This window comes from Geotrypetes seraphini, chromosome 3 (assembly GCF_902459505.1).
Source record: "Geotrypetes seraphini chromosome 3, aGeoSer1.1, whole genome shotgun sequence".
Lineage (NCBI taxonomy): Eukaryota > Metazoa > Chordata > Amphibia > Gymnophiona > Dermophiidae > Geotrypetes > Geotrypetes seraphini.
In genome coordinates, this window is record NC_047086.1 from 207,851,819 (window position 1) to 207,868,714 (window position 16,896).

Genomic DNA, 16,896 nt, shown 5'->3' on the forward strand with positions numbered 1-16,896 from the left:
TAAACCGCAAAAAATAATAAACATGAGCCTGTATAAATTGGATAAAATCATTGACCAAAAGTCTCTACATAAACTCACTTGTAGCATCAACCCAGCCTGAGTAGAAACCAGTGGTCTCAAACTGAAACCCTTTGCAGGCACTTGGAGGGCCTCAGAAAAAATAGTTAATGTCTTATTAAATAAATGACAATTTTGCATGAGGTAAAACTCCTTATAGTTTATAAATCTTTCCTTTTGGCTAAGTCTTAATAATAATATTGTAATTTATAGCTAGAGAGACATATGATCAAGAAACTGTTTTATTTTAATTTTGTGATTATGATAAACATACCAAGGGCCTCAAAATAGTACCTGGTGGGCCGCATGTAGCCCCTGGGCCACAAGTTTGAGACCACTGGTATACACAGAGGAGTCATAGATAATTAGCCAAGTAGAGATGGTTCTTTTAAAATATCAACTCCTAGCCTATTTGGATCAAAGGCAAGAAAAAGCCTTGAGGACCCTCTATGTAGTTTAGTGTAGTCCAGGTAGTATACCAGAGCACATTTCCTGTCTAAGGTGTAAGGGACTGTTCTCCAGGATGAGAATGTGGCTTCGGAAAGAAAACAGGCAAAGCGGATTGGTTGAGGTGAAACTCTTAAGACTTATGAATTTTGCATGTGTCCCAAGGACTATCCTGTTGTGATAGAACCTCGTATAGAAAGGATCCAATATAAGGGCTTGAAGTTTACTCACCTGATGTGCAGACATGAATTATTAGGAAAACTACCTTCCAAATGTTAAGCTTGAGACAGGAAGATGTAAGCAGTTCAAAGGGAGATTTTATAAGAACAGAGAGAACCACATTAAAATCCCAAGTGACAGGATGAGGTTTGATAGAGGCTAAGGGATGTATGAAAAAAGGTTTGTTGTCCAGGGAGGAATGAAATGCACTGATAGCACCAATATGAACTCTAATCAAATTGGGTTTTAGACCCTAAGAAGTATTCCACAACCAGTGGCCCAATTCCAAATCTGGGCTGCCTGCATATAGAGGGGATAAGATCATGTGCCCCATTTGTTCAAACAGAACATGGCAACTTGGTTGTCTGTACTACCTGTTGAAGGAGGTGATTCTAGAAAGTCTTGAGTGCATTCCCTATCACTCTTAGCTCCAGAAGATCAATATGGTTGGTTTGTTCATGGCAAGACCACACTCACCAAGTGTGGAGACTATCTAGTTGAGCTCTTCTGTCCGGCATCAAAGAATCTGTGTTTAGAAGTTTTTGATGGGAATGGGGCCGATGATGAGAGAGTGCCATAGATCTGGAGTGATCTGAACTAGAGTAGAAAAGGATCCCGTGGCTTGGGACATTGTATTAAGGTCCTTTGTGGAATTTTGAAGTGAAGGCATGCAAATGGGGTCACATGAACCAGAAGCCATGTAACCAAGCAGGCATGTGGAAGTACAAGCATGCAATTTTCTTCTGCTTCTGATCTTACTGTAACTGATCTGACCCTGTCCCCAGAAAGCTGAGGATGTGGCATAATGAAACCTGTCAGACAATCACCCAAGTTTTGGTTTGACTATCCACCGTTTTTGACAGCAGGTGCTTTTTTTGCTGATTAGTTCTCTGCTTTTTGACTCTGTAGTGACATGTTCAAAAGATTTCTGGTATCCTGATGCAAAACAGCTGAAGCCAAAGGTCACAGAGCAGACCATGAGAAGATTTCTCTGCATATTTTCCCAAGTGAGTGAAAATTCAAAAAAATAAAAATAAAGAGAGGGGAGCATAGCAAAATTATGTTTCCTGAACAAAACAATCTGCTGGTAAACAATTGTTATAACCTTGCATGCCCTGCCATACCAATTCTTCAAGTCCTGAAAGTCTTGAAGTCCAGGAAAATCCTGCTGTCATACTGCAATTAGAGCAGAGGCCTCCAAGAATCACAGGCTCCCCTCTTGAAAACAGAATTAGTACTTGCAAGATTCATTACACTGTTACCCACGAAATAGTATAAATGATACAATAGCAGCCATGTTGAAAAAGTTCCACTGTCTTTTTTTTTTTTTTTAAGGGTGCATCTCATCAGCAAACCATTACTTTACACTGGAAAATAGAAGGTTTTTAAAAGTTAAGTATAAAAAGGCAATGTTCAGAGTGTAATGTTAGAAACCAATACAAAAGAAAGCAGAAAAATACTGTAATAACTAAACATAACACACACTTCTACTCGTCATAAAAAAAAAAAAACAAGTATCACAAACACTAATACAGGGGCACTGCAACAAGTGCCCACAGAAACAGAGTAACTGCTAAAATGAAAAATGAGGAAAGCCTCAGATCCCAACCTTCACCCTACAGAGACAGGTATAGCAGGGTAAAAAAACAAACAAACAAAAAACAAAACAACTTATCATAGGCATTAAAAAAAAGCCAACTCTTCTTATATGCCAATTAAGTCAGTGCTCTGTGTGCAATGCCAAGTAAATCCACTGAAATTTCAAAAGTTGACAAAGGCTTTCCTGCGTTAGAAAAAGGTCTGTCACACTGACGATGGCCAGTATTTCACATCCATTGCTGCTTCAGAATGTGAACATATTGCACCGACTTGTGTTGGCAGAAAGAGGAGAACAGGGGGTTTGTCCCGGGCCCAGCTTTGTCTCTCTATGGCCCGGGTAGCACCCCAGGGCACTGCAGCAAATTTACAAGGGAGCCACAATATATTTTAAAACCTACCCCATCTGCCTGCCCCAGCAGTAGTGGCAAAACAATATATAGCCTGTCTTGTCCAAACCCACGGTTGCTGGTCTCACCCCCTCCGATGTTACTTCTTGTTCCAGATCAGAGCTGGCAGCCTCAGGTTTATATAGTGTAGCCCTTGAAGGCTGTATTTTGTTTCTGGGGAAGCAGCAGTGGCGGTGCTGGAGGTGTCAGTGGGGAGAGGGGTTAAATGCTGGATGGAAGTGAAGAGGTGAAAGGGGGCAGATGCTGGATGGAAGCACGCTGCTGACTTCCTTGCTGCTCAAGCAACATGGAGCTTAAAGTTTGGGCAGAGGACCACTTCAGCTAGTGGGCCTTCAGTATCTCTGCCAACAAAGTTAGGACTCCATGACGCAATGCTGCTGTGATGGGGGGGGAGGGGGAAGGGGAAATACCTGAAAGGAAGTGTGTGGTCTAAGTGATGTGAAAATTTACTTAGACATGAAGGGTACCATGAACCACAAAAGTTTGGGAACCACTCCACTTTTTTTTCTAAATCTTGCACCTCTGTTGTAGAACTTCCTGCCTCCTAGACTTCATTCTGAAACTTGCTTGTCAAAATTTAAGAGTCTTTAAAAAATTATTTTTGACCTAACATTCAACCGCTACACTGCAAAAGTCTCAAAAAGAACTTTTATCCCATTACCCTGCCCCTGATTATTTCTCTCCTTTATATATTGGCATTCTTCTTTCAATTATTTTTATTTGTATTTTTATAAAAACCACTTTGACCTGCTGACTAGTAAAAATCAGTGTATCAAATTATCTTAACATAAAGAAAATAGCACTTACACAAGTATATGTACATATATGCATGTAAATGCCAAAAGTCTACTATTCTGTAAATATGTGCATTTCTTTCAGAGGTAGAGTCTGGGTGGCAAGGGGGCAGGACTCACATACGTATGAGGGAGTGCTGTAAAGTCCTCAGTCCAACTAACTTCCTAAATTCTGAGCATTATTTTGCTACTGTAGCTGAAGAGTGTTAGTTTGCAAAGTGCCAATTTGCATAATCGTAATGCTGTTTTGCCTGCGTTTCAGATCATTGACTGAACCATGTCAACGAAAAGTGTGGAATTTTCAAGTGTGGAACTCCGAGCCATCATGAAGTTCCTATTCATGCAGAAGAAACATTCATGGGATTTCCTATGGAGTTATGATGCAAACATTGAATGACAAATGCCCATCATACTCTATAGTAAAGAACTGGTATGCAAACTTTCAATGTGGAGATTTCAAAACCAAAAGATGCAGCAAGGTCTCAAATGGCTTCATCACCTGAAATTGTTGACGAGATCAGCAAATATCAGCTAAAACAATTGCTGAGACACTATAGATATCCAGGGAACGTGTTGAGTGTATAATCCACAAGCAGCTAGGTATGCAGAAGCTGTCAGCTAAGTGGGTGTCCAAATGTTTGAATGCAGATGAGAAATGATATCAAGGGGACACTTTTAAGTTGATTTTGCAGCATTTTCAACGAGATGATGCCAATTTTTTCGAATGACTAGTTACTATTGATGAAACATGGTTACACCACTACTATCCTGAGACAACAGTCCATGTAATGGCAGCACTCAGGTTCTCCAAGGCCAAGGAAACTCAAGATCCAAAGTCAGCAAGAAAGGTCATGACCACAGTGTTTTGGGATCAGAAAGGTGGTGTAATCTTCCAAAGGGGTCAAACAGTTAATGCAGAAAACTGCTGTAACTTGCTGTGTCAATTAAAGGAGGCATTGAAAGAAAAAGAAAAAAAGGAGGAGAGAGAAGCTACGGCAAGGAGTTCCCTTTTGGCGAGACAATGCACCTAAACTAAACTAAAAACTTGTAAGAAACATGCTATCTTACTTCAGTTCGATTTGTCTGCAGCTTTTGATCATAATATTATGCACTATCTGCTCTCAGACATTGGCCTTGATCAGACTGTCTTGGACTGGTTCGATAAATTTCTATCCTCACGTTCTTACTCAGTTACTATGGAAGGATCTAATTCAAAATCTTGGAGTGTTCCCCAGGGCTCCCCATTGTCTTCAATCTTATTTAACATCTACATTAAGTATTTTGAAATACTATGGGCTCCTTTCATCAAGTCGTGCTAGCGGGGTTAGCGCACGTGACTTTTAATCACGCACTAACCCCAGCGCTAGCCAAAAAACTACCGCCTGCTCAAGGCAGGTGTTAGCGGCTAGCGTGGCCAGCGGTTTAACATGCGCTACTACGCACGTTAAACGCTAACGCGGCTTGATAAAAGGAGCCCTATGACTTGAATATTCGGGAAACTATTAGCGTACGCTGATGACATCTTCATATTACTTGAGGTCGACCCAGATCTTGTTAATCTAACACCCAAAATTATCCATTGCATTGCTAAGCTTCGGTCCAGGGCGATGATGGTCCAGATGAAACTGAATGCTGCTAAGACCAAACTTTAATGGATCGGTCCAAAGTTAGATTATCTTCCCTCAGCTGTGACCTTAAACTCAGGAGAATCTCTGAAAATTGAGTTTTCCTTGCTAATATTGTGTATTGTTAGATTCATCTCTTACATTTAAGGATCAGCTAAATTCTCTTGTTAAAAAGTGTTTCTTTAGTCTCCATATCCTGAGCAGAGCGAGAGCGCTCTTTCATCAGCAACACTTCTCTGTATTGGTTCAGTCAATTATTTTGTCAAGGTTGGATTATTGCAACTCAATGTACTTGTGTCCCTCAAGGGTCAGTCTGCAGAGACTTCAACTGATACAGAGTACTGCTGCCAAGCTCATTTTTGGTAAGAGTAAATTCGATCACGTAACCCCCATTGCTCAAGGAATTATATTGGCTCTCAGTGTATCTTAGAATTCAATTTAAGTGCGTTTGTATTACATTTAAAATTTTCTTTGGCATTTTTATTACTTTGGTTCCTTTAGATTGGAATGTACACAGATCTCATCTCTCTAGGAGTTTAAATAAATTAAAACTTACATTTCCTTCCCTTAGGGGGTAAAAAGAGACCTTTCAAGAGATTTAGCCACCCTTTCATTTTCAAACTAGCTGAGCTTCAGAATGAGTTACTGCTTTCACTCTGTCTGGGCCCCTTCATTTTATTTCAGAAAGCTCTGAAAACTTTCTTGTTTACTAAACACTTTGGAAACTAAGCCATTCTAGATTACATTCTTCTTCTATATTTATGTACTATACTTACATTATTACATGATAAAACAATTACAGACAGTTCAGAACACAGCCCTCAGAATCATCTACTCACTAGGCAAATATGACCACATCACCAAAGCATACCTAGATTCACACTGGCTACCAATAAAAGCAAGATCCCAGTTCAAATTCTACTGTCTACTATACAAAGTAATACATGGAACAGCACCCAGCTACCTAAACAACAGACTACACCGTAACCTCTCAAACAGATTAAGGAGAACTCAGAGCCTATTCACTCACCCCCCTCTCAAAGGAACACGACGAAAGAAACTATATGACAGCCTTTTAGCGACACAGGCAGCAAAGATCGATACTACCATCACCAATCTACTGACCAAATCAATAGACATTAAAGCATTCCGAAAAGAAATCAAAACTCATCTCTTCAAAAAACATTTCCCATCTTCATAACCTCACAAAAGTATTAGAAAATGCTCTCATGACTACCCTAACACCACCACCAGCAACACCCGAATCCGGACAGTATTATCTCTATTCGTCTAAACAGCAGAATCCGGACAATATTATCTCTATTCGTCTAAACAACCTATCACTATCTAATATCTACTACCAATTTATCCTGGAAAAGTCCAGAACAACAATTGTAACTTAACGCATTCTTGATTATATGTACTGCAATGCTACTGGAAATGTCCAGTCTTCTAACTTGTAATCCGCTTAGAACCGCAAGGCACAAGCGGAATAGAAATCACTAATGTAATGTAATGTAATGTAATGTAAACTCAGTTGAGCACCTTTTTGGCTGAAGACCCAGTCTATAAAATTAAAGTTTTAGTTTTGTTTAAGTGATCGGAGATGATTGCAGCAGCTGAGCAGTATTTCAGTGACCAGACATCAGAGTATTTTTTTGGAAGAGTTATAGAAACTAAAAACATGATGAGCCAAGTGTGTTGATCTTAGGGGTGAATATGTGGAATAACTTATAAGTTTCATGGCTCTACGTCATTCTGTTCCGGGTTGGGCTAAAAACATTTCAGCACCCCTGTGTAAGTTATTGGGCTGGTTGGAGAGGAAATCAGGAAGGTATGTGACAGAAGGATGCCAGTAGGGATGGAAGGGAGAAGGGGATGGGGTGTGTGAATTTTTCCTTTATGAGCATATACAAGGGGGAGGGGAGGGTTCTGGATGTGGTGGGGCAGAGAAGGGGTTTGCAGCAGACTGAAACAGCCCTTTCCTATTTGAGATATCCGTTAAGCTGGTTTTATCAATTCCTATTTATAATATAGTGAGGTGAAGGTTTTTTCCTAGAATGTGGGAGGAAGCACCTCCCCAAAAGTCACATGAACACCACTTCTGCAAGCTCTGCACAGGCTAAAAGGCAGATGTGGCTTCTCTTACAGGAAATTCATCTTAAGTCCACTGAACACGACAAGCTTAATGTCGGTGGACTGGAGCATATGGTGCTCCAACAGTAGCACAAACAAAAGTCACAAAAAACAAGTGGTAATCTTAATCCTAAAAGGGTCAACACTTCTTACATAAAGATATCAATGATGAGCAGAGCACAGTTTTAGTGGTCCAAATGACTTAGATAGGCAGTCATTCCTATTTTGGAATATTTATGTACCTAATATATAGAAAAGCATTTTGGGCTGGATTCTATAAACAATGCTGGCGGTGGCCACCTAAAAAATGGCCAATCACGTGACAATCACATAATGGCGTTGTTTAAAGAACTGTGGCTTTGCGAAAGGTAGGCACCAGAAATGTAGGCCGGGATTTTAAAGACCTACATTTCTGGTGTCTACCTCTCATGTGAATCGTGGCTACAGAGGCAATTTACAACACCCTAAGCCACTTCCGGTGTTAGCCATGCCTACAGTGGTATTGGGCATCATAAAGTGCCTCCATAGCCATGTTGCAGGCGCTGTTTTTCTAAGTGCCTACATTTAAAATCATTTTTAAATAGCATTTGCTACTAACACCCTGTTTTATGAAGCCACATGGCAACGGCCCCGAAGCCCTTTAAATTAGAGAATGACACGGTGACAAAATTCATCACCGTTCCCGTCCCCAAGGATAACCGCGGGAAACCATCTTCATGTCATTCTTTACGGACAGAGGGAAGAATCAGAGTATAATTGGGCACAACCACTGACCCGCAAGCTTTGCTTTAAAGAATGCTGGTGTAGAAGGACTGAGGTTGAGACAGACACTACAGAATGACAGTCTCTGGTATCCAGAGCAGATATTGTGATGTCATAATGCCTTATTCCACCAGTGCCTAGGAACCAATCACATCAGTGATGTCACAATGGCTTCATTATCCTTGGTTCACATAAGAACCAGAGTATGAATGGCCACAATCACTGACCCACAAACTTTGCTCTGAAGAATGCTGGTGTAGAAGGACCGAGGTTGAAATAGACACTAGAAAATGACATGGGATTATTTCCCACGGTTATCCGCGGGGACGGGGACGGTAATGAATTTTGTCACCGTGTCATTCTCTACTTTAAATCTCTATAGGCTTCGGGGCCGTTATCGCAACGCAGCCGCTAGCGCGGCTTCGTAAAACAGTAGGGTGCCTAACTTAAGGCAGTTTATAGAATATGGAGTCAAGAATTTCAGTCAATCCTTGATTTTTAAATTTTCTCAACTATGGAACAAACTTCCTCTTATTTTAAGGGGTCCTGGTCCTTTTCAACTTTTTCACAAATCTTTAAAAGCTATTTTATTTGCCAAACACTTCGGAAACCAGTCATATTAATATTTTCCGATATCAGTATTTTTTTTTTAATTACTGTTAACCGAGTCGAGCTCCTTTCTGGCTGAAGATCTGCTATACAAAGCTAAGTTTTAGTTTAATTTATATGGGCCTTGATGCTTAATTTGGTAAGCCTTTTGTTGGATTTTAAAGGACTACCTACAGTCCTAGGAGGCCATTTAATATGGTGGCCAATTTCACACTGGACAGGTCTCACAGCTCAGCTAGAGTACCCTAATTTTACTAGGGCTATACAATTTGACAGCTTATACCCAGCACCCCCTGGCTCACGTTTATACACCATTTAACTAGGGCCTATTCTACTCCATCCTGAATCGATCACTGGTTTAGTGCAGAGAATTGATGAGAAATACAGATGCAGTTGAAATTGGACCAGATGCTACATCAGACCATGCTATGGTTTAGGTGGAGTTGGAATTCCAAATATCTTATAGCATATCTTAGTGGAAATTTCCTACAGAGCTTTATTCAGATGAAACCATTTCAAGAATTGATGATGAAATGGACTTAATATGATGTTTTCAATGAGATTTGAAGGTAAGATCATTCTTTTTTGGAGGCTGCTAACGCAGTGTTCCATAGGAAAATTATTTTTATAGCTTGAATAACTAAGGTAGGCCAGAAACAAGGAAATTGAGACTAGAAAAACTGATCAAAACTAAACATCAAAACTTTAGGCTAATCCAATACCACATAAGCTTCAAATAGCTCTTGATGAGCTTTTATACCAGACAGCCAACTTATGCAATATTTTAAATATAAACACTATAAATATGGAAAGAAGAATGGTAAGTTGTTGGCCAGGGTGGTGTGAATTTGGAAGAGCCCCCAAAAATACAGATGAAAGACTACAGGTTTAGAATATCAATCATTATGAGCAGCTGTATTCTACACCTCTGGAGAAAATCTCGAGAGTGAGAGTTACTTGTCTAGTATAGAAATGGCAAATGGGCTGGATGATTCATCAGAGTGCATTATGTAAGGAACCAGGTCAAGATGGGTTCATGGTAGAATTTTATAAAATCCTACAAGGATGGGGTACAGTAAAGCCCCTTATGGCAATTTTTAATTTTATTGGTACCAAGAGTCTTTGCATAATACAGAGGCCAAACCATTGGCCAAGACAATGTCAACTTCCCACAATAATAAGACTACCAGGTAGGTTTTGTCATGGATCGAGATGTAGTACAAAACATGAAGAAAATTTTGGCCTCTTTAGAGCAGCTTAGCAGAGGAGGAAACACATTGTTACTTAGGCTTGATGTGGAGGCCTTTGATAGAGTTAAGTATGATGCTTTACAGAGTTATGGTATAGTGGGTTGCTTTGGCTCTGCAGTCAAGGTCTTGTACAAGTATTCTAAGCCCAAGGCTAAATTATGGGTCAAAGGGATGCTAGGGTTATCCTTTGTTCCCCCACTTTTTGTATTAACCTTGGATCCTAACAGGTGAAGAATTTAAAATAGAAGCATTTGCTGAGCATCTCTTGGTGCACATTACCAACCTGCAGGGCTCCTTGTCCACTCTAGTGGGAGAGTTTGGGGAAATATGGGTATTTTTCAGGCACCCTCCTCAATCTCTTAAAATCTGAAACTTTGGCAGTTGTGAGAGGGTAAAGGAGAGAGTGGGGAGATTTGTTTTGCTCAATATGAGCCAAGGTTTGTTTTTTTTTTGCCTATAATACTAGGAAACTTCATCGTCTCAATGTGAATTATTTATTATTACCCAATGCCAAATGGGAAATCTGAAGGCAGTTATTCCCATCTTTAAAATGGCTGAATTAGTTTACATAAAATGGCCCAATTTCAAATGGCTATATATTTTGCAGGTCCTCCCTACCAGTTTATTTAAGGATTAAAAAATGTGGGTTTTTTTTGGGGGGGAAGAGAGACACACACACACTACACACATATCTGAAGAAATAGAATAGTCGGGTTGGTGGTAGGAAGATGATTCAATCCTTTTTATATGCTATTTAGAAAAATGGAGGTCTAGGACTACCTAATATGAAAAATATAAAATCAGGCTTCTCTGGCCTGTCATTTAAAAGACTGATAATCCACCCTCAGGATTGTCCTCCAGTGACATGCACCAGCCACCAGTGAGAGACTGCAGCTGGGCGGGTGATGGCATTTTGCTGTGGGCTGGATCAACTCCTCACTTCCCTCAGCAATGCCAAAATTGGGCCTGGGGGATGGAAACTGTAGCACCCATATATGGGTTTGAGCCAGGGAAGCCCTGCAGTCTCATCTAAGCTGAAAGATCTGGGTTGTTTCAGTAGACAGGCAGTAGTAGTAGGTTGTCTTTTTACTGATCAGGCTGAGATCTCAACTTTTGTTTTCTTCTCTATTTTTTTTTGTAATTGATATAGAGCCTGAAGAGAGGAGAGCTGCAACTGGACTGGAGATGTAAGGGAATGGTGTAGCTCCTCCTGGCTTATCCTTTTTTTTTTTTTTTTTATTTTATATTTATCAAATTTTACATTTTATAAATCAAGTATCCACTTGTACAGAAAGTTGAAGAAAAGCAGAAAAATAATACTCATAGGTAAAATACATAATAATCAACTAAATAAAATAAATGTTTAGCTTAAATTCAGCTCAAGTCCTCAAAATTAGATCCAAGATGGATGAGGCGGACATATTAACAGATGCTGACGAAAATCAAATCAAATATTAGGAAAACAAAGTCCCTTAGCTGAGGAAGGATATCATTTATTCAATTGGACCTCTCTTGATTTCCCTTCATCCAGTCGAGTTCCTGCCAGAAAAGCTGTCAACTGGAATGGCTCAAAGAATACATATTTCTTCATATGGTACTGTATTACACATTTGCAAGGGTGTCGTAGGAAAAAGGTCCCTCCAAGAGATATAACACCTGGCTTCATCAAAAGAAACTCTCGCCTTCTTCTCTGGGTTTCCCGTGCCAAATCTGGGAACATTAATATTTTATGTCCAAGAAATTCTTTCATTTTATTCCTAAAGTACATTCTAAGCAACCAGTTTTTATCTGGTGCAAGGGCCACCGTGAGAAGCAATGTTGCCGGAGATGCTAGCTCTCTGTCCGAAAGTTCCAATCTCCTGGCTTATCCTACCGATAAGCCAGGAGGAGCTACACCATGCACCAAAGTCCCATGCATGCCCAGTAAACCAAAAAGCTTTCTTTAGTTGGAGAGCACTGGCACACTCAGCCCTTTGGCATTTTAATTACTTATATACAGAAAGCTGCCCATGGTATTGAAGCATGCTGCTTACTGCAGCTGTTGTGTAAAACTTGGAGGGAGATAGTAAGCATCAATCCAAAACTTACTAACCCATTACCTATTGGAGAGCATGCTGCTTTTATTCCAAGTTTGGATAGTGAAACTTTTGTACTTTGGGAAGAAGCAGGATTTACACTTATAAAATCACACACTTTTCTTTTTCTACAAGAGGATGGAAATTTAAAAGACATTTTCAGACCTGCAACAATTGCCTATGGGCAGGGGTAATTATTTCGCTTACTGCCACAACGAGGACAGGAGTCCATTGGGTGATCCGCAACCAGGCACAGAATACACCAGCGGTGCAGGTCTGTGATGGAAATAACCTGACCGCACTGGGAGTGCTTCTTAAACCCGGTAAGAAGCCGGGATATAAGTTTCAGCCGGCCGCAGCCACACGAGGCCAAGCGGTCATGGCAAACCGGAAGCCCCCGGTCACCGAGTACGAAAAAACAAAAAATATACGATCAAGTAGCAAAATGAAGTAACAAACCGCATAGCGACTCCCGAATAAAATAAAGAAGCCGCGGTGCTAGAAAGGCATTTAGAAGAATGCAGAGAAGAGAGACAGGGTTTTCTGGCTCCGCGGAAACTAAGAACTGAAGACCACGAGGAGGGGATGTGCTCTCTAGTGGAGCAGGAAGGCACACGCATGCGTGGGCAGCACTAGCAAACTTTGAGATCTTCAATCAAGTTTGCTTGAAAAGCTGTCCGCGACGGGGCTCCGTGGATGACGTCACCCACATATAGAGAATATGCTGCCTGCTTGTCCTGGGATACTAAGTTTATTCATTTGGAAAGCTACACTAGTGGAAAAGATATGTATCCTCCAACAATGAGTGTAAAACAGACAATCTCATTTTGTAAGGAGGAACAACATGGGTAGCAAAAGCAGCAAATTTTACAGTTGAACATAGGAAGTGGTTTTTAGTAATACGGGATACGTCAATCACTTGCCCTGAAAATTAGAAACCTTACAGTAGTCTGAATAGATTGCAGATGTAATAACTTCAGTGAAAATCTACGTGGTTGGGTGTGTCTTCTGAATTAGGTTGGGGGAGGCTTTGAACTGGATTGGTTTAAAAGGAGATAGCCGATTTCAGAATTGGGAGGCTATAAGACCCATGCCTATAGGTTAGAAGATAAACATAGGCGTTTCCTATTGCATTTTCTATATCTATGAATGTGTTTTCTACAACATTTAGTTCAGCAATTGTTACAAACTGTTTTACATATTCCATTATTTGATACCTTAACACTGATTTTAAAAGGTTCATCCAGCCACACAAATAACAAAAAGGGAAAAAGACTACTGGGAGGCATTACACGTAATGCTAATGTTTCCCTATCCCTATAATTTCTCAGTTCTACTGTTCCCATCCCTGTCCTCCCAAAAGGCTTTACTCAGTAAAGATTTTAGTCAGACAAAGGGAGAGAATCTAACCTCCCTCAATCCTATTAAAGGTTCCTCGAGGACACAGGGTAATAATATAATTGATAAACTAAAAAGGAGTGTAGAAAGATGAGAACTGCAAATGCTTTAAAGAACTGCAGGCTTTTCAGATGCCTTTTCCAAACTGCATACTAAATCCTTGCTGCAGAAAGCAATGCATTAGAATGCTGCATTAAGTTCCAGTACACAATATTCTAACATACACTAAAAATATTTATTCCCAATGCAGCAACATAATGGCATGCAAAATTACTAGAGTGTTCAAATGTCAGGCAAAACAACATCGCCACAGTAAGATGCAACAGTCCTCTGCATACCAAATAAAATGGTTTCCTTTATCAGCAAAAAGATTAGGAATTGTCATGCACTGACAGGAAAGGAAAGGCTTCCTGACTACTGTCCCCTACCATCATCTTAAAAAAAAAAAAAAAAAGTGTTGTTGGCTGAAACACCCTAATCCCATATCCCTCCCCTCTCAGACCCACAACTTCACAATGTCCTTGGTGGCCTGTGGAACTTGCATCTACTTTCCTAATCTCACCTCTCCCCCCTCAACTCTACGATGGCCATGGTGGGCTCACAGCTCTTTTGAGGGGAAGGGGATATAAGGGACCTAGGAAGTCCGCCCCAGCTTGTGCAACTTCAATGCTGGGAGGCATAAATGATGCCTACTTTTGGAGACAGTAGTAAATCAAGTACTGAGTGCCTTTGTGTCATAATGCTGGAGGTGTGCGAGGAAAGAAATTGGGTTCATTGAGCTACCATGGCTTTTGGGTTACAAAACAAGTGCACACTTCACCTCAGATGACCACTTTGCTCCCATGCTGCATCTTGCATATAGGAAAGAATTCAGCACAGTATTTAACACATTAGAACCGGTTTGTTAATCAACTATTTTGCATGCCCACTGTGCAATGGTTTTGCACAAGATTTTCCCAAGCTAGAGGTCTTTCTGTATTGGAGTAAGATTAGGACAGGAATGTCTGAAGATAAACAGTGTTTACTACATTGGCATCTAATTGGCAGACAATTAGTTGACACAGCAACTACTAATTTGACTTCATTATATTTCCTTCTCTTCCTTTTTTTTTTTTTTTTTTTTTAAAAAAAAGGAACACAATCAAATTAGCACTTATTCCTTTTCACAAAATCTCTCCTCCTCTTGAGCCATGCTATCCATCAGCAGAGGCCTTCAGCAACAAAAGTTTCATTTAGCTGTAACTACACAGACCACCATCCAAATCCAGATGTAATTAAAGTACAGCATTTGCATGTAATCAGTAAGGGAAAGGGGATGGGACATGATATCAGTGCTGTGGAGTCGGAGTCGAGGAGTCGGAGTAAATTTCGGGTACCTGGAGTCGGAGTTGCCAAACAATGCATCGACTCCGACTAAATTTAGATTGGAATTAAAAAAAGCAAGTTTAAATGTCCCAATTCACAAAAAGTTATAATTAATGACTTTTCAACTGTAAGAATAAAGACCAATGCATGCAGTGCCTCACGTAACTGCAAAACGAACACGTGCTTCACTATATGGCACACAACGCACAATTCGGAGCACCAATACTTATAAATGTATTCTCCCTTGTTGTTTACAACTTATTTCCAACATTCAACAAGGTTTTCAATACCTCGTTGGTAGAAATCACCTGGTGTAGCCTCGAAAAATTCATCCAATCAAGCTCTCCCACCATACGCACAACATCTTTTTACGCGGATGAAGATCTTGTTTCACGCGTGGGGTCGTTTGTTTACCGGGGCTAAGCCATTCCTTACGCTGCTTCATACTGATGTACAGACACCATTTTTCGTCGCCAGTAACGATTCGGTAAAGAAATCATTCCTTGTGTCCATGAGTTGAATGGTGACGAGCAAGCAAACCAGCAGAGATTGTGGCTCGTTGATTTTTGTTGTCGTCACTTAAAGCAGTAGTTTCTGTGGTAATGACATGTATGTTGCCTTTCTTTCCTTCAAGGAATGTATAAAATACATTCGCATATTAATACAGAGGAGTCGGAGTCAGAAGTACAAAAAACTGAGGAGTCGGGAGTCAGAAGTACAAAAAACTGAGGAGTCCGAGTTGGAACATTTATCTACCGACTCTACAGCCCTGCATGATATACCGCCTTTCTGTGGTTACAATCCAAGTGGTTTACATATTATATATAGGTACTTATTTTATACCTGGGGCAATGGAGGTTTAAGTGACTTGCCCAGAATTATAAGGAGCTGCAGTGGGAATCAAACCCAGTCCTGCTGTTTCTCAGGCCACTGCTCTAACCAGTAGGCTGCTCCAGTCTTATCAAGGTGGTTAGAAGATAAAGGGGGATTGTGCACCAGGATATGCCCTGCATTCCCTCTTAAAATGAGCACTGTAATAGATAACTGAAAATATATTTGAAACTGTTTTTGAATAAATAGGTCCATACTTTCAAAATATGGATCATATTTTGAATATACAAAACCCATCCCTTTTTTTTCCAAACCTACTAATCCATGACCTAGTGGGCCCATTGCTTGCTCCAATCTAAATTTATATAAAATTATGGGCTGTGATTCTGCAAAGGTGCCTACCCTCTTCAACGGAACTCTTAGAGCAAGACAAGTACACAAAAATAGGAAACATTTGTTAGATATGCATCTTTCGTATACAGCAGCATGGGTAAGCTCAGTTTTGCCCAAATGTACCAAGCAGGACATTAGAGATGGTCAGATTAATGTGATGATGGTGTACCATATTCCCTCCTCATCCTCTCTCCCCCAACAAAAAATAAAAAAAAAATAAAAAAATTTTGAACAAGCACAGACTAACGCATGACCACACTTACAGGATACTGCAATACTGTTGCCTAGTCACTTAACATTCTATAGCCCCAAGTACGTTGGTTAGATTCTGAGCCCAGCAGGCCAGATAAATATTTGAGTACCTGAATGGAAACTACTTATGCTATAAGCAGTGTATAAATATTAAAATAGCCTTTATCCTCAGTGTTTTCCATCCAGATACTAACTGGGCCCACTCAAAGTGCTGTTGCTAAGGCCATAACATACATATAAAAAATAAATGTCACCTTGTGTAATGACTTTCAAAAACAATGCATTTAAAATAAAGATTCAGGTCAGATTCATTAGGAGCATTCTGTGCATTCACAACATTTTATACAGTAATTCCAGAACCATGGAATAACACAAAAAGGATACCAAGAAAAGCATCACTTGGTGATGGTTGGCTGCACCAATTAGCCCCACAATTGCAATAAGGAGCAGGAAGACACCAATGGCAATCACTCCTCCAATAATAGTGATGCTGGAGACAATGCCGAATTCTTTACCCCATGCTGCTACACCAATGAGCAGCAAACCCACCAGCTGAAAAACAGAAGAGTGCTGAATGTTTCCTCTTTTCTAAGTATTATTTTCATCTTTGGGGAGGGGGGGCTAAGGAGGGAAGAGAAACAAGAACATTAAAAGCACGGCTTAGATCCTCTGGATTT

General features: G+C 40.2%; 2 protein-coding genes across 2 annotated transcripts in view; one reads left to right on the forward strand and one right to left on the reverse strand.

Annotated features, from left to right (window-relative positions):
- The window catches only part of TSPAN31 (tetraspanin 31), a 91,516-nt gene that overhangs the window by 66,653 nt on the left and 7,967 nt on the right, over positions 1–16,896 (reverse strand). Inside the window, exon 2 of the mRNA XM_033936508.1 lies at positions 16,604–16,771. Coding sequence (XP_033792399.1) covers positions 16,604–16,771 — 168 coding nt within the window. The remainder of the gene's footprint in view (positions 1–16,603; positions 16,772–16,896) is intronic.
- The window catches only part of LOC117356802 (poly(U)-specific endoribonuclease-D-like), a 96,369-nt gene continuing 81,132 nt past the window's right edge, over positions 1,660–16,896 (forward strand). Inside the window, exon 1 of the mRNA XM_033936507.1 lies at positions 1,660–1,730. The gene's annotated coding sequence lies outside the window, so the exon portion shown is untranslated. The remainder of the gene's footprint in view (positions 1,731–16,896) is intronic.